The sequence below is a fragment of the Myxocyprinus asiaticus genome, chromosome 13 (genome assembly GCF_019703515.2).
Source record: "Myxocyprinus asiaticus isolate MX2 ecotype Aquarium Trade chromosome 13, UBuf_Myxa_2, whole genome shotgun sequence".
In the NCBI taxonomy this organism is placed as follows: Eukaryota; Metazoa; Chordata; class Actinopteri; order Cypriniformes; family Catostomidae; genus Myxocyprinus; species Myxocyprinus asiaticus.
Genome location: NC_059356.1, coordinates 47,726,937 through 47,748,610, shown reverse-complemented (window position 1 = coordinate 47,748,610; position 21,674 = coordinate 47,726,937). Strand labels below are relative to the sequence as shown.

The 21,674-nt window shown below is 37.1% G+C and overlaps 1 protein-coding gene across 5 annotated transcripts in view; it reads left to right on the top strand.

The window, feature by feature from the left end:
• The window catches only part of LOC127449876 (RNA binding protein fox-1 homolog 3-like), a 181,569-nt gene that overhangs the window by 81,431 nt on the left and 78,464 nt on the right, over positions 1-21,674 (top strand). For 3 of the 5 annotated variants that reach the window (XM_051713488.1, XM_051713490.1, XM_051713487.1), the window contains exon 1: positions 8,009-8,150. The exons of the other annotated variants lie outside the window; for them this stretch is intronic. In XM_051713488.1, the coding sequence (XP_051569448.1) occupies positions 8,034-8,150 (117 nt within the window). In that variant the 5' untranslated portion in view covers positions 8,009-8,033. Of the gene's footprint in view, positions 1-8,008; positions 8,151-21,674 lie in introns of those variants that run through there. 5 annotated transcript variants of the gene reach the window in all.

Below are 21,674 nucleotides of genomic sequence, written 5' to 3'. Positions count from 1 at the left end.
ATATATATATATATATATATATATGTATATGTATATTTATTAAAAAAATAATTCTTTCTGTTTTCATTGTTCTGATTATTAAAAAAAAATAATCTGAATGAACTTTTCGTCACTAGGCTTGCATTGTTCTGTTATTTTCTGTATACTTTGTCTCACAAAAATACTGTACATAAAACATTTTTAATTATACCTATACTTTTAAAATATCCTAAATATAATAATTAATAAGTGAGACTGCTGCAGAAGTAATGTTAATATATAATACTCTTGCTCACTAAAAAAGTTTCATTTCTGCCATCATTTGCTCACCCTCATTTCAAAACCAGTATAACCTTTTTCATCTGTGAAAATTACGCACATCGGTTCTTGCGTGTATTGTCATTTAAAAAATAATAATAATAATTATGTGTGAAAGTGAATGAGATTTGAGAACGGGGCTGTTTTCCGCTCCCCCATTACAATATCTTCACACTTTGAGAATCACTGATCTACAATATTAAAGAGCTGCAGTGGAGGATGTCTGTCTGTCTCTCTGTCTGTTTGTCTGTCTGTCTGTCGGGAGGGAGGGCAGCGCTGCAGTGCAGTATGGGAATTCAGTGTATGTTCTCTCTTCATTAGAATGTTTATTCAGGAAACAGATGTTCACTTTCAGGGTGACACCTTGAGCTCTCTGTCCCTCGCTGTTTACACACACACACACACACACACACACACACACACACACACACAGGGACAGTGGTGCAGCAGCATTAATCTCTCTGAATGAACATCTGATGAGGAGAAAACACTCAGGTAAGCGAGAAATTACTGAGACAAAACATGAGATCGCATGTAACCCTGATGAACAGAGAGAGCTACTGTATATGCTACCGTATGTTCCATTCTGTAGATTCAAAAGAACCGGCTCATAAAAGTAATTTAATCATATATAGGAGTACACTGGACACACTTTCAGAATGTTTTAGTACAGTGCTCCAGCCGCATCGGCAGAAAATTGCAAGGATCGTTTATGGAACCGAAAGTCATGAAAATCATATGGTCCAGGTATTATTATTATTTTTTTTTTTTAAATTGAACCAGTTCTGAATAAGAACCAGTTATCAGTTCCCAACCCTTTTTGAATGAGGCCCTCAGAATCATTCATAGTTAGTGGCAGCAGGGTTGAAAACCAGATCTTTAGCATATGTTTTGTTGTTTGTGGAATTCCATAATTCCTCCCTTCAGGATGTGAGTTGAATGAGATTATAGAGTGATTGTGTTCTGGCCAAAAGCTGCGCCCACATCTTAACAACACCTGCCTCATATTGATTAACCACTCACAGCAGTTTTTTACCGTGAGATTTTCATTTACATGTCCACAGAGAGAGAGAGAGAGAGAGAGAGAGAGACCCGCTCAGGGGAAATCACAGTCTGAGAGCATCGAGTTGTGTGCAGAAATTCACAACCATCACACCTGCTGTGTATAGATTCTCTACAGCAAACCACACTGGACAAAACCAATCTATAAGGAAAAGTACACACAAAAAAATGACAATTTTGTCATTATTTACACACGCACATTTTTTCTATACATTTATGACTTTCTTACTTCCATGTAACAAAAGGTGAATTTTTTTGACAAATATTCTGGCCACTCTTACCCTATAATGAAAGTGAAAGGGGTCTGGGGCTTTCAAGTTCTAAAATAACAACAAAAATAAAAAAAACAGTATTGTAAAAGTTATCCACAGGACATAGTGAAACGATAGCTTTGCGGAACGAAAAGACCTAAATTTACAACCTGATCTCATGAAAATTACATCACTGTAACAACATTTTTGCAAAATGCCATTACATTTGTTCATTACACGTATCGCGACAGTTCTGAAGTGAAATGTCCACTGAGTGGCTGTAAAATCGAGTCATATTTTCAGTTTTTAAGGATAATGCTCTGTAGAGTTTTAAATCAACAAAACCGACCTCCCTACCCTAAACCTTAAACCTAACCAATAGTGTCAGAAAAAGCAAATGTCAGATGAAAAATGCTACAGCATCATTTTGTGGTGCTTCCATGACACTTTCGGCTCACGAGTCGACTTGCGTGCTCTTCAGGACTCGTATCCCGCTCCTTTACATCACAAGTGCAATGCTCAATCAGTTGAGCTATCGCACAATTTGATAATACTCGAACAAACTTGTAAATGTAGTTGGTTATGTAATGTGTGAGGAACAGGTTTTATGACTACAATCTGCACAGCTCTGTCAGTGTGTATGACATGTTCAATAAATTGACTCTTTTTAGACCATGTTTTAAAGTATGATTTCATAGTACAATAAACTGTTTTATCTCCACCGTTTAGGGAAAAGAGGACAGATTTTTCATGATTTATTTTCATAACTAATTCTACACATGCAGTATGATGTCATATGTGCACCGTGTCCCTCTCACTGCTTGTGTTTTCCTTCAAAATCGCTTCACCATTAGGGGTCATAAAGTTGGTTAATTTGGTTTATATGGTCATGCCAGGGGCTAGTAACGCCCTGCGATGATGCACTCTGTGTTGTGTGTGTAAAAGGGCTGTAAAATGTGAGCACAGAGTGACATTAGTGTTATGGGATATTGACCAGTTTTTGGAGAGTTTATGGTACTAATCAAGTGTGTGTCTGAGGCAGAGATTAATAAGTGATGTGTATCAGAGAGCAGAAGCTCACAAAGGGAGGGTGTTATTATTTACACACACTTTGTTTTTGATCTAGTGTATGTTATGGTGTTTTACACCGATGAAATGTACTTCAAGAACATGTACTTCACCGTAGTGTTGCATGGTATCCTATTGCCAGGACACTACTGTTGTTTGTACCAGCGTCAGCAATTAACAGGGGCTCATGTCAAAAATGCCACCGAAAGTGACTGAAAATGCTCTAAATTTCAAAATAGGAATGAATATCAAGAATTAATTGTTTTGTGCTTCATTTGCAACATCTTTAAAGCACAAAATTAATTTAGACTCGTCCCTCCTTTTCTTTAAAAAAAGCAAAAATCTGGTTAACACAATGGAAGTCAATGGGGCCAATCCGTAAATGTTAATGTACTGTTTCAAAAGTATAGCCACAAGACATAAATAATATGCGTGTTTACATGGCATAACATATCTATCACCTTTTCTGTGTTATTACCAATTTTGTTGCCATGATGATGTACCGCCATAAATGCTGAAATCTTAAAATGACCGTAAAAATTATGAAGTCAACAACTTTACAGCTCAATTAACAGAAGAATTAGTGTAAGTGCTTTTATTTATTTATTTTTTTCTCCCCTTTTCTCCCCAATTTGGAATGCCCAATTCCCAATGTGCTTTAAGTCCCCGTGGTGGCATAGTGATTTGCCTCAATCCGGGTGGTGGAGGATGGATCTCAGTTGCCTCCGCATCTGAGACCATCAGTCTGCGCATCTAATCACGTGGCTTGTTGGGCGCATTACCGCAGAGACCTAGCACGTGTGGAGGCTTCACGCTATTCTCCACGGCATCCAAGCACAACTCACCACGCGCCCCACAGAGAGCGAACCACATTATAGCGACCACGAGGAGGATACCCCATGTGACTCTACCCTCCCTAGCAACCGGGCCAATTTGGTTGCTTAGGAGACCTGGCTGGAGTCACTCAATGTAAGTGCTTTTAAAAAATTATAAGCTTCACATTTCTGTCTTTAAAACCTCCAAAAAGTCACATCCGTTGCAGGTGCCTCACTGTAATCTCGATTTTTTAAAGAAATGGAGGGACGGCTTTTTATGGTAGCGACCATTATTTTCCCTGCCAAAACTTTAATTTCAATTAAAGTATATAATATAACAATACCAAGGACGAATGAGTCTAGATAGTAATCGTTTGACATTCATTTAGTGCTTGCTTTAAAAACATTCTGTTAGACTTTTTCTCTAACATGACTGCTTCCACTTTTGTTGTGCTTGTTTTGTTTATTTGTTTAATTTGTTAATACGTTTGGGGCAACATGATCACGTGAGAAATCGACATGCTGCTTCCGAAAGTTCATGCACACTGAAATCTACACCATTTTACCAAATTACTGATAAGCCACAGGTCCCATCAGACATTTTGCATCAATTCAAACGTGAATTGATTGACAAATTTTCCCCTGGCGCTACTTATAGTGGTCTCTTCCCACGCAAACCAGGAAGTAATCACGTTCACAAAAACAATAGTAAGCGCAGTTCAAAGGTTGCATTTTTACTTTTTTTACTCCACTGATGGTTAGGTATGAAGTTGGGGTTTGGCTTAGGCCATACGGTTAATAAAATATGCCTTTCTGTTGACTGTATGGTCTCATTTACAACTAAAAATACAACTCGCTTTTGGCGCCACTCTGAGAACATTTAACCCTGAAACTGGAAAGTTTGGAAGAACTTTCGACCAACTGTCACCAAATTCACAGTGGGCTCAGTCTGCTTGGAGATGGTGTTATTTATTTGAAAAAGTAACTCGGGTATAATGATGCAAATTCCAAACATGTAAATTCATTGTTGTTTCCAAAAAGTTCATCTGATTATGTAAAGCAACTAACTCGTTACTGTAGTATTGCCTTATCAGATCCTCTTTCTGTCTGTGTGTGTTTGGTCATGGTGTTGTTAACCCAGTTTGAAGGCGTAAAATAGTTATAAATAGAGCACACAATTCAGTTAATGGAGATCTCGCTCTATTTTGGGGCTTGTAAATCTCCAGTTCCTTCACTAAATACTCAACTCCACAAAATAATAACTGTGCGGGCAGAACACCCTCAATATCCCCTTCGTTAGGAAGTGAGCATCGCTCGGCTCTAATTAGCAGCCAGTGTGTGAGAAGGTGTGAAGAGTTTTTACATCTCAGCGGTATCTAGTTTAAAAACCTTCTTCAGGGAGACCGAGCGCCGCAGCCCGTTTATTAAAGCACTAAATATCCACACGGACAGACTCATTTGGACCTGAGAGCTGGATGTCTTTATACGGCTCTCGAAAATGCAGATATTCTGAGGATAAGCAATGCGGCTCTTCTATTCTGAAACATTTCAGATTTTTTTGAGTGATATTTTTTTTTACAATGGAAGTGAATGGGGACAATTTTTTGAGGGTTTGAAGCTTATAATTCTTTAAAAAAAACTTACATTATTTCTTTTGTTAAAACGCATACATAATTAGAGCTGTAAAATTGTTTAAATCCTCGTTTTTACTGTCGTTTTAAGGTTTGAGGGTTCATGGCATTACGTTGTCATGGCAACAAAGTTGTAAAATTGGCTATAACTTTACACAGAACATGTTAGTAAGTGATTTTATCGCTCTAAAATCATGTTAACACACATATTGTTTACATATTGTGGCTATACTTTTGAAATTGTGAGTATTTCAATGTTTACTGATTGGCCCCCATTCACTTCCATTGAAAGTGTCTCACTGTAACACTAGCCCTATATTTTCCTTACTGTGACTTTGGTTTCTCTGGCATGATTTGGTTCTTTTTAAACCAATCACTCTCTGCTTTGTTCCCATTTTGGGACCTTTCAGCATGGCAAAGCTGAATGCATTTGTGCAGTGTCTGTGTATTTGAGAAGATGTTTCTGAAGTTTGTCGATCAGTTTTCAAGAAGGCTTTCTCACAGATGAAGGGCTTGACATGTCATTCCTTTGACTGACATGGTATTATTGACACTATGGAAATTAAATCACTCTCTCTCCAGGTATTTTGTGGTGTCTCTCGCTCTTTGCTGTAATCAACACCCTGTAGTGTGACACTGTACAGTGGGTTTTGCTTTTTATTCAAACATGCAATAATCGCATTAGATGGTGCATGTCATGGTTTCTGTGGTCCAAACACAGTAAATGAGATCTTTATAAAGGCTTATAGCTCATGTGTTATTCGACCGCTCTCAAATTTAATATGACTTAAAGGGATAGTTCACCCAAAAATACAAATTCTGTCATCATATAACACTGGGTTATTGGATGTTTCTTCTTCTAAAAACAGATGTTTTTTTTTTTTTTTAGATGTTTCTCCTGTTTGTGCACTGTTAATATCTTGCAGTATTATTATTTTTTTCTCGTCAACAGTATGTTTTAATTAAATCGTTTAATTATCATAATGATGCATCATATTCCTTTCATCTTCTTTGTCATTGACAGAATCAAAAACCTTCATCAGTGAACATTTTCATCAGTAATTTTGTTGACGAGATTAACACTGGCCTAATATGTGTATTGAAAAACTAAAAAGAAGTAGGTTTAATTCATAATATAAAGATATACATTGATTTTGTATGGCCACTAACCTTAAAAAAAAGTCTAATCAAAACGCTATTTTTTGTGCTCCTTTCCGTTATCTTTTTTCCTCCCATTTTCCGTCTCTATTTCTCCACTCTCGCTCTCTTTCTCTCTCTGCGAGTGATAAATGGTGGAGCATGTTTGTGGTTTTGCCCTACAGCACCTGCAGTGCAGCACCTCTCACCAGCTGTCTGTCTCTCCCTCTCTTTCTGTCTCATGTGAGTGATGTCTCTGTACAGTCAGTCCTGTGTGAATTAGGTCTGTCTAAACAGTCACTGGTGAAATGTGTCACGGCTGCGACTCAGTACACGAGTTGTCAGCTGTGTGTCTGTGTTTACACTGAGCAGAACACTTGAGCTCTACTGAGGGACTGCAAACCTGAAATCAGCTGTATTTTGCGAATGTCTCCACGTAGAAATGCCAGCTCAATAAACATACCACATCAGACGTTCTCAACCTTTTTCACCCAAGATATCAGAAGGCTGAGGTATTTCCTTTGATGACAAAGCTGCTTGTTTTCAAACTTTATTAAAGGGACAGTTCACCTAAAAATTAATATTCTCTCATCATTTACTCACCCCCATGCCATCTCAGATGTGTCAATTTATTTCTTTTGCCAAACACAAATAAAGATTTTTAGAAGACTATTTTAGTTCTTAAGTACTATGCAATGCGAGTGAATGGTGACCAATGTTTTTGTTTTTTTCAAAAGCACACTCCAGTGGTTTAATCCATGTCTTCAGAAGTGATATGATAGGTGTGGGTGAGAAACAGATCAATATTTAAGTCCTTTTTTTATACCATAAATCTCCACTTTCACTTTCACTTTCACATTCTTCTTCTTTTGTATTTGGCGATTCGCATTCTTCACGCATATCGTCACCAACTGGTCAGGGAGGAGAATTTATAGTAAAAAAAAATTTAAATATTGATTTGTTTCTCACCTACACCTATCATATCACTTCTGAAGACATGGATTTAACCACTGGAGTCTCATGGATTACTTTTATGCTGTCTTTATGTGCTTTTCGGAGCTTCAAAGTTCTGGTCACCATTCACTTGCATTGTATGGACCTATAAAGCTGAGATATTCTTCTAAACATCTTCATTTGTGTTCTGCAGAAGAAAGAAAGTCATACACATCTGGGATGGCATGAGGGTGAGTAAATGAGAGAGAATTTTCATGTTAATACTAAGTTTAATACTTAGTATCAGGGGTTTGTTCAACTCACTAACCTAAAAATGAGCAATAGTAATAGTGATGCTTGACTTAACAACACCACTATAATAGAAAACACAGCATGTACATTTCAACCAAGTTTAATTGTGCCAATGAGCAGAGGTCAGTATAACTGTGTGCATCAAGCTTTGAATTGAGACTATTTATGCCATGCGTGCACATCACAGTGTGTGTGTGTGTGTGTGTATGTGTGTGTCCTTGAGTGTGTTTTTAAAGGCTCTTTGCCAGTGTTGGACTCTAAAGGGGGTCGTGGGCAATTAAAAGCACACAGGCAGTGCTGTTATAGCATCAACACGCATACACACACACACGAGTCTCTCCTCCGCTCTCAAAGCACCTCCCACTCCTGCATGTGAATGTTTAAGTGATCTTTATTGCTGGCAGAATAAACAGGGAGAAAGAGAGAGGAGGGAGAGGAGATCCCGTATCAAGTGCAGAGCAGCGAGCTGCATTGTGTCTACAGCAGAAGAGAGAGACAGACAGAGAGAAAGACAGTATCGTGGTTAAATGTGGAAGTCTTCCTCTCTCAGCTCCATGGCAAACTCAGCGTGTGTGCTGCTGTCCGGATCTGGGATGCTCCCTCATTCCTTACACTGTCCGCCGGCGTTCCTCTACCTGTCCGGGGTGAGACTACATCCATCTCTCTTCTCTTTTAATCTTTATTCTCTTGTTTCATTCACTGCGAGTGAATCCTCGTGTCGTCTGACCCCTGACCTGTGACCCCTCTTCTGTCTGGGGTCAGCACTCATCTTTTATTCCACTCTTTCATGCTTTTATTCATTCACTCCAACTCGAGGGCTGTAAAACTCTGCCAAACATATTTGGATGATCGCATGTAGTTTTATAATGTAGTTGGTTGTGATATGTTGGCATGTCATGTCCTTATATTTACATAATGAAAGATATGTTTAAAATGTTCATATCTGTCACATTTTAGGTCATTATCATTTATGTTAGCATATGCAGAAACGCTCATGAATTATTCAGTGTTCCATGACTTTTTGTATTGTGCTAGATAACTGGAAGCATGTCCTTAATTGGCTTGATTTACTTATTATTAATCATTATTAGATTCTAAATGGGCTGTTAAAGTGAACACTGTGTTATTTTTAAAGTGTTTTCCTCGATATATCGGTAACCGTATCGGTATCGGTCAATATGGCTGATTTTGTAAGAAGATAATATCAGGAACTATTTTTATGCCGTTCTTTAGAAGTACTAAACAGTTAACCCTGTGAACCCTATATTCTTTAAAAAAAAAAAAAAAGTGTTTTACCGATATATTGGTATGGGGATTATCAGTACTACCATACATATTCACTTTTTTTTCATGATATCTTATTGGTCTGAATTGACTGATAACTGAAGCAGATATTATAAAAAAACTAAACACTTATTTCTCAGTGCATTATAATGTTTTGATGCCTCTTTGATTCATATTTAAATTATCATTGGTGTTAATTAGTCGTTTGTATCCAGTATTTCGTTTGCAGCATGTTGGCATGTCAAGTTTGACAGAAATGTGTTACTCGTTTTAGGTCATTATGCTCATTAGCATATCCAGATATGCTCATAAATTATTCAGTGTTGCTGTGACTTTTTGCTTGGGTTTGAGTATAGGTACAATGAATTAGTTTATAGAATTAGTCATACAATTCTAAATTGAAATGCTTTGTTTTTTATGCGCTATGCTTGAAATGCCAAATGTTTTTTTGTTTTTTTTTTTGGTTTTTTTTTATGATCAGTTTATTTCTGAATTGGCCATTGTTGAAAGTTTATTATTATTATTATTATTATTATTATTATTATTATTATTATTATTTCAAACAGTATAGTCTTTCCTGTGCCAAGTTTTCAGAAAGCACTGCTGTACATAACAATGTTATGATACCTGATTTATCACCATTTCTTAAAAGCAAAACTAAATAGATTTATAATATCAGACATCTTATCAGTTAACGGACATACATAACATATATATATATATATATATATATATATGTTATGTATGTCCGTTATATGTTATGTATATATATATATATATATATATATATATATATATTTGGCCAAAACACCTGTGCACCCCTAGGTTTTTCTGTATTTTGGGAAATGTGAGTGAGTGATATAGCACTGAGACACCAGTGAGCCATAAACGAGATGAGTGCATTCTGTTTTCTCCTCTTAAGTCACTCTTACACACCAGGAGAACAGTCCTTTATCCTCCCTCCATCTGTCCACACACACACACACACACTGTGGCTATGCAGCATTGTGTCGCTGTATGAAGAATCAGGGCAAACAGTCCTCGCGAGAGCAGCAGATATTATTCATGAGTCTTGGTTTATGAGTGAGTGTGTGTCGTGCTCTTAATTGATTTCATATTCAAACACACAGCCCTGTTTGCTGCAGTATGTATCTCTGAATAATTTAGACATTTCATGTGCAACGTGATTTTAATCAGGAAGAAAAAGAAACACAGACAAACCTGAATTATACCACGCGTTCATTCGCACACAAACCCAACTTCTTTCTCTCTCTGTCTCTGTCTTTTTATTTCTCGTCACGTACTGGAACGAGCAAGAGAAATGTATCTGTGCTGACAAACTCTCTCTTAAATAGCTCTGAGGAGTTTGATTTGATTTAGTGGATGGGTTTGCTTGGACAAATACGATTCAAGTCATTACACAAAACATAACATCATTCAAGTCCCTCTCTACACGGCATTTTACATTACTATACTGTTGGAGTTTATTACTACATTTTTGACTCAGTTTTATACATTGGGGTATTTTTCATTGTACTTCCTGTACATTTATGTGTTTAAGTCAAGTTTTGATGCTGTCGATTTCAAAGAAATGATCTTATCTAATAGTTTATACGCAGTTTTTTTTTTTAATTATTTATTTATTTATTTTATTTAGTGAAATTTATGCGTTTCATTTTTGATGCTGTCGCTTTCAAAGACATCTAATCTGATGTATACGCAGTTTCATAAATCAGAGATTTTCTAGTTGTATTTGGAGGAAATTTACTTGTTTACGGTTTAACGCTGTCACTTTAAAATAAATGATCTAATTTAATAGTTTCTTGTCAGTTTTATTAATCAGGTTTCTTTTATTTATGTGTTTAGTATACATTTTCAAGCTGTCACTTTTAAAGAATTAATCTAATCTGGTCTAATACAGCGAAGTTTATACTCGGTTTTATTTGTTGAATTTAGTGTAAATTTGTGTTTCATAATAAAATAAGTTTATTATGTTTTGACGCTGTCACTTACCAAAAAAGTATCTGATCTTACACCTTATACTCATTTTTATCAATCTTTTCTTATATATATATATATATATATATATATATTTACTGGAAATGTTTGTGTTTAAGTTAAGTTTTGATGCTGTCTCTTTCAAAGAAATGACCTAATCGAATAGTTTATACACAGTTTTATAGATCAAGGGATTTTATTTTTTTATTTTTTTAATTTGGTGTAAATTTATGTTAAATGTAAGTTTTGATACTGCTGCTTTTAAAGAAATATTCTAATCTAAAAGTTTATAATCAGTTTCATAATTTATGGTATTTTTAGGTATGTTTACTGGACATTTATGTGTTTAAGTTTTGATGCTGTCACTTAAAAATAAATATAATCTTACAGTTTATACTCAGGGCCCGTTTACACGACAACGTTTTCAACTAAAAACGAAAAACGTATGAGTTTTGGCTGTTCGTTTACATGACAACGGTGTTTTGGGGCCTGAAAACGCAAACTTTTGAAAATGGGTTTCAAAGTGCAAGTTTTTGAAAACAATGCCGTTATCGTCTCCGTGTAAACATACAAAAATGCGAATTTGTGAAAACGATGACGTCATGCGCACGCGTATTACGTGTTCAGTCTATAGACATGCACGCAAGTATTTCAAAACAACGTGCGAGACATTCAAAACTACAGTGGCGGACTACAGGACTCTGCTGCTCAAGATTTTGAGTTTATTGACGCTTTTCCAGCAAAGTGTAGATTTACTGTATCACTACTACAACCAGCGATCGCCATCTTCATTGTTTGTATTCACCGCTCTGTGGAAGAATGCTTATGTGCGCAGGCGCGTAGTGTTTCTTCACAAAGTGACATCGCCAACTACTGGCCTGGCATGCATAATACAGTTAGTTGTTTTCGCGGATCCATGTGAACGGGGATCGTTTTGACAACGTTGTCGTCTGTATGCAAAACTTTTCAAAAACGCAAAGGAAAAACGTTTCCGTTTTTAGTACATCGTTTTCGTGTAAACGTACCCTCAGTTTTATAAATCAGGGTATTTTTAGTTATGTTTACTGGAAATGTTTGTGTTTAAGTTAAGTTTGATGCTATAATTTTAAAGAAATGATCTAATCTTAGTTTATTCCCAGTTTTATAAATAAGGCTATTTTTATTTGTATTTAGTGTAAATTTATCTGTTTAAGTTTTGATGCTGTCACTTAAAAGAAAAAAAAAATCATATAATCTTAATACATTCTACTTATGTAGCTACTTTTTGTTTGTTTCTTGGAACATAGCAAACAGTTAATCCAAAACGTGACATAACTTCAGCTGAACTACTTTAAATTGTGAGTATCTTATAGTTTGACAAACTATAGTTTCAGTGTAGCTTCAAAATACTTTTGGTCCACAACATCTGTCTTTGGACACATTAGTCTCAGATAAAGTGAACGCTTCTCTCAGAAGAGACGAAAGTCGAGAGTATTCTTTGAGTTTCTGTTTGCCGCTACATATTAATTGTGCAGATCTGTATGCACAATTGGTACGCAATATGTAACGGCAGGTATATAAATGGTGCATACTCAAGACATATCAGCAGTCTAATGCTCAGAGTCTCTGGAGGAGCTGACTGAACTCCTGACCTCCTGAATCCAGCTCTTCTCACCAAACGCTGTTAACTCGAGATGGAGATGATATTACGTGTTACCATACTGATGACACATGCTGAAACATTTTCAGCCATCTTGGTTCAGGACGTGTTTTATCCATTCATTTTTTCCACACAGATGTCATAAAATCCTTCATAAAAGAGTTGTGTGCCATGAACCAAACCAACCAGCTCTTAGGCGAATCACAACACTGCAAGCTTTGATTCAAAGCAAAACATTATTTTAAAATGGTACAAAAAGGCAAAGGTACTTAACATCTTTAATGAGGGAATGAACTACAATCCCATGAAGCATTGCGAATGACGTAATTGAATTAAGAAGTATACAAAAATATAAAACTATCGATTTATAGTTGTTTATTATACATATAGAAACTATTTTCTAGTTACCGCTTTGGCCACTGGGGGCAGTGTTTCGCATTTCGGTAAGCAAAGAACGATTTTAGCTAAAGAAAAGTCAACCTACTGTTTCCGATTTCACAGTAACATCGGTCTGATTTAACTGCACAGCTGTTTCATTGCTATAAATTTGGTGTGTGTGTGTGAGAGAGACTGTTGTTCATCAGTAATTCACTGTAACAGATTCCTCTACACTCAATCATCTTTTTCTGTCGCTGATTGCTCTCTCTGTACTACTGGCTCTAATTAACCGTGTGTGTGTGTGTATGTGTATGTGTGTGTGTGTGTGTGTGTGTGTCACAAACAGATAGAAAACCACTGTGTTAATCGGAGGCTACTGCAGCAGATTTGTCTGATGCGCTTAAATTTCATGGGTGAAAATCTCATGGGGTACAGCGTGTGTGTGTACGAAGAGGTTTGTGTTTACATACCGTTTTTTTCCTCACAGTGTAGAAAATGCTTTCTTCCAGACTGACTTACTGTCTATCCTCGTGTAATCTCAGCCTCAAATGGCATGACAACTCGGAAATATTCCTAGATACAGCAAAATTGCAAGAAACGAAGACTCGTACGAAAAGTATGAATTTGATTCAACCACAATGTTTTCTTTCTTCTGTGGTACACAAAAGTAATTTTCTGTTAAAATCATGGTTTGGTTTAAGGTTTGGGTTGGGGGTTAAACTTAGGAAAAATCGTAATAACAATATTAGTTGGTTCATAAGTTTTTTTCTATGGGAGTAAAAGTTGCACGTTTTTGTAGAAGCCACCCCATATGATTTCTTAAGTCGGTCGCACACCGGACGAGAAGTGTCATGCCACTGGTAGGACAAGGCACAGGTATCACACACAGGATGCTACGATGTGGTGCAGGTGGCAGTCCAAAGTTGTGAATTGAGTCACCATACACACAAATGTTACGAAGGTTTTTGTACTTCTTCAAGAATGAACAAAGTGGCGTTGATGGGTTTTCAGGTTAGTGTATGAAACTGGTGCAACTGCGCAAACTGAATTATTAGAAATGGCAATGTTTATTATGCAATTTCTCTGTATGTAGCCTTAAATAGGTTTCATTTATGTTAAAATTTATGTCACATCCCCAAGAATGCCAGACGCCAAGAACGCTCGGGGCGGGTCGAGTAGGACCGGTGACACTGGTGCAGTGACCCAGATGGGAGTGAGGTTTAGAGGGGTGAGTGTAACGGTAGCCAGCTGGTACGTGATAGCTGTGCAGTGTGTAAACTTCACTCTCCTGGCCTTAAGAGACGCACTAACGACCGAGGCTAGAGGCCATGGCTTTTATAGCGTCCTTGCTAGCACATCCGGCTCCCATGACGGGGATCACCAGTTCGAATCTCGCTCGGGGCCGGTCGAGTAGGACAGGTGACATGTGCAACACATAGGGGCACAATATTAACAGGGCTACTGTGCCGCCGGCACCCGGAAGGTGAAATCGTTCAAGGGAAATCACAACCCCCCATAATGGGGGACCTCCACCCCCCGAAGGCGAAAGAGGGGCGCAAATGTAGGTTTCACATACATTCTCGAAAATGGGTAGACGCATCTGGTATGCAACCCCCCTTACGATTTCAGAACTAGTTGCTGGATTTGACAACATTTTACAGGTTAGTACCATCAAATCTGTGAAAGATACAAAGACAGTTTCTTTTTAGGCACTTACTATGTCCACTTGAACAAAACTTGCCCTTATTTGATGTTGACGGGTCCCCTTCTACACATATTGAACCTGAAACCTTCATGCTAGCAGCTATAATCCTTGAGATTAAAGTCACAAGATCCACAAAGAGCTTACAGGTTCAGACGAGACAATATAACTCCACAGAAACTCGACATGTTGCTTCCAAAGGTTCATTTATCCTAGAATCAGCCCCATCCTGCCGAAATACTGTCAAGCGCCATCTCCCATCTGACATTTTTGCATCAATTCAAATGTGTTCACCAATTTCTGTAGCGCTACCACAACCTCTGAGACATGGGGTCTGGTCCCATGGAAACCAGGAAGTAATCACGTTCCCGTAATCAATGATAACTGCGAATTTCCCTCTAAGAGTACTTTTTACTCCACTGACGGTTAGGTTTAGGGTTGGGATTTGGTTTATGGCCTATGGTTAGTAAAATATGCATTCCTCTCCACTGTATTACATCATTTACCTCTAAAAACAACTCGCATTTGGTGCCACTCTGTGGACATTTCACTCTGAACTGGAGCTCACACGTGCCCATACGTTCAACAACACTTTCAGTTTTGGCCACCGGGGGCAGTGATTCGAATTTTGGTAAGCACAGATTTCAGCTGAAAAACTTTCGCTCTACTGTCTGTTGCCAAATTCACAGTGCGATAGGTCTGGGCAAGAAATACAGTTCTTGTTTTATCAGTGGTACACCATCGGGACTTCCGGAGTGTCTTCATGTGTTTCTCTCACTGGCTCTCTCTCTCTGTATTTTTCATCTCTTTGGACAGTTTAGGGCTGAATTACGCTGACAGGGAAGTGAAAATGATAGACACCACCGAGAGGCATGTGCTCATAAATTGTGAGGCACTCGCGGTAATTTATGAGAAGCGTGTGAAGACACCAGATCTGTCTTCAGCTCCTCAGTCCGTCCACGCGGGCTCTTAGCTTTATTAATGATCGTGTGATCGGCTTGTCCTGCGTTCTGAGGTTTAATTTCATTTTCATCTGATCCAGACAGGAGCAGCAAGTGTCTTTAAAAGATCATTCTTTAACCACAGACACGTCCTGCTAAAGATCCATTATTCACTGCAAAATCACAGTCAACAAATGCACATCAATATCTGCGCTGCCACGGGCCATTTCAGGACAGAACATCTCGATGTGCCAAGGATTTTCAGACTACACCTAATTCTGATTTGTTTGATTGTTTTTTATTTTGCAAGTGTTCGGACAGTGTTGTATATATCTGGTATGTCATTGTTTGCCATAGTAATGACATGAATCTTCTGTCAGCATTTACTCACCCCTATTTCGTTCCAAACCCCATATGACTTTCATTTTTTAAATGTTTTTTATGGAATACAAGAAGAGTTATTTATTGCAGAATATCCAGACTGCTCTTTTACATTCATTCAAAGCGAATGGTGAAGATTTTTAAGGTTCACGGTGAATAATGGTGTACATTTCAGTCCTCAGTTGGGTGCCTTTTTCACAAATCTGAAGATTTTGAATATGATGTAGTACACGAGTCGTACGGACTATTTTACAATACTTTTATGATGCTTTTATGGTTATTTTGGAGCTCAACACATTGCAAAAAAAAATTTCTTACTGAGTATTTGTGTCTTGTTTTCCTGTAAAAATATCTAAACACATCTATGCATAACAATATCTAACCATTCAAGCTTAATACAAGAAAAGACTATTTGGCAATTAGCTAAGAAAAAAAAAATCTTGATTCAGTTTTAAAGATGTTTAGATATTTTTACCAGAAAATAAAATAAAAATTTGCTATAAGAAATTGATTTTTTTTTATTATACAGCTCTGTAAAAAATTAAGAGATCACTGCAAAATCATTAGTTTTTCTGGATTTACTATTTATAGGTATGTGTTTGAGTAAAATGAACATTTTTGTTTTATTCTATAAAGTACTGACAACATTTCAATTAAATTCCAAATAAAAATATTGTCATTTAGAGCATTTATTTACAGAAAATGACAAGTGGTCAAAATAACAAAAAATGTTTTCAGACCTCGGATAATGCAAAGAAAACAAGTTTTTTTAATCAACACAATACTAACATTTTAACTTAGGAAGAGTTCAGAAATCAATATTTGGTGGAATAATCCTGATTTCCAATTACAGCTTTCATGTGTCTTGGCATGCTCTCTACCAGTCTTTCACATTACTGTTGGGTGACTTTATGCCACTCCTGGCACAAAAATTCAAGCAGCTCGGCTTAGTTTAATGGCTTGTGGCCGTCCATCTTCCTCTTGATCACATTCCAGAGGTTTTCAATGGGGTTCAGATCTGGAGATTGGGCTGGCCATGACAGGGTCTTGAGTCGGTGGTCCTCCATCCACACCTTGATTGATCTGGCTGTGTGGCATGGAGCATTGTCCTGCTGGAAAAACCAATGTTGAGGAACATTGTCAGAGCAGAAGGACGCAAGTTTTCTTCCAGGATAACCTTGTACGTGGCTTGATTCATTCATCCTTCACAAAGACAAATCTGCCCGATTCCAGTCTTGCTGAAGCACCCAGATCATCACCGATCCTCCTCCAAATTTCACAGTGTGTGCAAGACACTGTGGTTTGTAGGCCTCTCCAGGTCCCCGTCTAACCATTAGACGACCAGGTGGAAGATCGGTGATGATCTGGGGGTGCTTCAATTTTGCAGTGGTCTCTTAATTTTTTTTCCAGAGCTGTATGAAGAAAGCAGCTCGAACATTCTGGTGTTCCACGGAATAAAGAAAGTCAAACAGGCTTGGAATGATATGAGAGTGAAGTATGATGACGGAATTTTCATTTTTGGGTGAACTGTCCCTTTAATTGTCACCAAAATTAACAAATTGACTTTTAAAGGTACAGATATTTAATGAGGTCATAAAGGCTGCATGCAAAATTAGCCAAAATGCTGTTTAAAATATTGTTAGGTCACTGCAGAACAAGTCAACTTTCTAAACATATTTCATGTCTACTAAAATGCTGTGTTTGAAACCTCTAACTCATGCACTCATTCACTAATCACTGCGTAGAGTGTATGCTGTTTTTTGAGTGCAAATGAGAGTGGTCAGTATATAGTTGTTGTGTCCCATCTCATCTGACCGTTCAGACTGAAACATATATAAAAATGAAATTTAAAAACAAATCAGTTTTAATCGGATTTCTAACCACAGATAGATGTGGTTTGGATTGAGTTTGTAAAAGTGGATTTGTGCAGTTTTGGTTCTTTTTTCTCAACAAAGTCTTTGAGTCAATGCCAGTGTCTCCATTCTCCTCTGGTTGAAGATGAACTTCATAGAGTAAAAATAATTGTTCAAATACAAGAAGGGACGTGTCTACACAACAAAGGGCTTTGGGTCATGTCCAGATCTGTGAGTTTTACTGCTGGATGTCTTAATAAGAATCCCCACTCCATAATTCACTTGTATCTTAACATTTATTGTCAGAGCTAAACAGGCAAGACAAGAATGAGAATTGGATGAGACAGGCTGCTGTCAGCGGAGCTGGAATCTAATGTAACTGAGATCAGGTTATGTTTCTTTATCCAGGTAAACGCATGTCGGCTTCAATAGTTCTGACGCTGGCGGGATTGAGTTTGTGTGTGTGTATATTGATCTGAATGCACGGCTGATATTATTGCTTTTGTGTTTTTGAAGTCAGTCAATTACATACAACAAAGACACAGCAGACACAATAAGCAAGTTTACGCTCCGTCTCTTTCTCTTTTCTCTGCGATTTTCCGCTTGCTTTCCCTTTCCGTGGCCCTGTTGAGTTGTGTGTAAAAAATACATGTGCACCTTGTTGTGTTTAGTGTTGTTGAGATGTAGTGCCCAATATTATATTATTAAAAATACATATGCAATAAAAATAACAATAATCAATTATTTTTCATTAATAACAAACCCGATCAAATCCAAAGTTCTGACCAGCACCTGACCCAAAACCGGGCTCTGGTCGGATAGCAGACCTTTACTATGAAGTAGCTAACATGAACCGTTCAAACAAACCGGCAAAATTATTTTCATAATAACTAGAGGTAGACTGATATATCGGTTTTACCGATTAATCGGTGCCGATAGTTGCTTTTTGGAACAATTGGTTATCTGCAAAAATCTATGCCGATTTTTGCCAATAGTTTTTATTAAAAAAAATGTATAACTCATCAATAAACCTCATTTGGTGTAATGTTTATATAAGCTACTGTGCAAAAGGCTTAATTTAGTACATGCTTACATATATAGAGCATTGTAGTGGAGCAAAGTCTCTGTCATTTCAAAATAGGAGTCCCCAGCGGTTTTTCTGGGCTTATTTATAATTAAAAGTCGTTATACACCAAATCTGAATTTGTCTGGTTATTACTGGCATTAATAATTTTGGAGCCTCAATGTCTGTGATCTTCATTGTAAGGAAATATTATATAAATCGATTTTTAAAAAAACTATCGGCCTTTTACACCACCTCAGTTATCGTTATCGGCAAAGTCCACTATCAGTCGACCTCTAATAATAATCACAAAAATATATATTTTTTCATTACAAACCTAAACATGGCCTAAACCTGAAGTTATACTTCGAAGTTATATAAAAACTGACCCATACACGGCCTGAGATGGTTTGTGTGCCCCCGTTGGACTCGGGTCGGGTAGCAGACATCTACTATGAAGCAGCTAATGTAAACCTTTAAACTAACCCTTTCACTAAAATGTATAAAAATTTAGCAGCCCTGCAGGAGATGCTGAAAACACAGCAAGACGCGCCGCAATGGTCAAAGAAATCGGTCCAGCACGTGAAAAAACTGTAATAAATGTTGCCTATATTAATTTAATATATAATATTATATGATCAGTAATAATAAATATATTTAAAACTATAATAAATGTTGCCTATATATAAATAAAATAAATTATATATATATATATATATATATATATATATATATATATATATATATATATATATATGTGTGTATGTGTGTGTGTGTGTGTGTTAATAAAATATATATAATAATAATAATGATTTATATTTAATTAATTAGAAACCCAAACCTGAAGTCGAATACTTGAAAAACTGTTTGGGTCAGGTAGCAGACCTCTAATGTGAACTGTTCAGTGAGTCACTATTTGAATTAATTAAACATATTCAAATGATGCGAGTTAGAGCACGGTTGAATATTGCTATAGTGTGGCTTTTATGCTGTGAGTATGATACAATGTGACATAAAGCACAATGATGTAGCTACACAGTTGCTTGTTGGAAAAAGTTGCTTGTTACCGGAGTAGCTTAACTATTGTGAAAACAGTTGAGCAACTGTCACACTTCTGAAAAAATGTAGTGAAGTTAGTTGTGCTGCTACTTTTAGTTAGCTGCTCACCAACACCATACGTGTGTTCCACTGTGTCTTCTTCAGCAGGTAGTCATAGCAGCTCTATGCAAATTGCAGCAATTAACACGTAAATTATCATGAGTTGAAATGAGAGGAGAAAGTAAATATTGATGCTAATTCCTGCCGCTGGAGAAAAACAGGTGTGTGTGCACACGCATGAGTTTTGCTTGTATGTGTAACCTTAAAGCTCATTTCCATTTGTTAATTGGCCAGTTGTTTGTTTAGATTATTATTTCTGAGGTTTAAATGAATCAATGAGTGCTGGAGATAATTAGTGTCTGGGAGGTGGAGTCTAACGTGTGTGTCACAGACCTTTTTAGAGTAAACAGCACACATTATTGAAACTATAACACATATACACAAAAGCAGATACTTACACTAGCTAAATCTAAATAGTGTTTAATGGACTAAACTAGATTTACTCAAGATAAGGCAGCAAGGTTTTTTTTTTTTTTTTAAGTGAAAGTGTGTGGTTTTTCTGATGTAAAAGGACAATTCTGGGTTCAGTACAAGTTAAGCACAATCTACAGCATTTGTTACATAACGTTGATTTAAACTCGTGTATTATTTGAGCTGTAAAGTTGAGTAAATTGTGGTTTTTGCTGTCATTTTAGGGTTTGTGCATTACATCGTTGTAAAATTGGTTTTAACTTTACACAGAAAAGGTTAGTAAGTGATTTTATCACACTAAAATCTTGTTTACACACATATTGTTTACATCTTGTTTCTATACTTTTGAAACTGAATGTTTACAGATTTACAGATTGGCCCCCATTCACTTCCATTGTATGGAATGCCACAGTCATTATGCCACAAATGTAATTGCAGTAAAACCTGAAATCAGAACCTTCATTGTGGGGAGCGGCCAACGGTTCCCATGAGAAAAGTCTTTATTAAATTTTTCTCAAAGTTCAGGGTTAGAAAATATCATTAGCTCAGTATAAAAACAATAGAATTCAAGTCTCAGTGGAATAGCATGACTGTCCATAGACACACAACACACTCAAACAGATCACCCCTAAATATCCAGAAAGCAAACACACCATCTGGACAGCACTGTATTGACTGCACACACACACACACACACACACACACACACACACACACACACACACACACACACACACACACACACACACTTTACTCTGCTCTGATGTGTCTGGTCTAATTGTGTATGTGTGTGTCTGTGTGCAGTGAATGTGTGTTGGTTGTTGAGGTGTAATTTGATAAGGCAAAGAAACCCAATGGACTGTATAGCACTCAACATTTTCAAACCCGTCTAATCTGAAAGAGAGGGAGAAGGAGAGAGAGAGCGAGAGCGAGAGCGAGAGAGAGAGAGAGAGGGGGGAGGGAGAGAATGAGTGTAAGTAGCCCTCACTCACTCTCCTCCTCTGAGATACTGGAGGTGTATCACAGTGTGTGTATCACAGTGTGTGTATCACAGTGTGTGTATTCAGGCAGAAGTCTTCACTCATCTAGTCCAGTTTCGGTCATGAATGACTCTTTTTGGAATGAATCTTTTAAGTGAACGAATCCATGCACTGACACGCATCCCCTTTATGAAGCATGGGATTGCTTTAACTAAGCTTTTAGCTTTAGAGTAAGTTAAAACACTTGTTCTGCTCCAGTAATTGTCTTTCTTTGTGGATGAGGTGTCAACATGAGGTCAACATATTTGGTCAACACACATATTTGATGTGCTAAAATGCAAAAATAGGCCTAAAATAGAATATCAAGATTACACATTCAA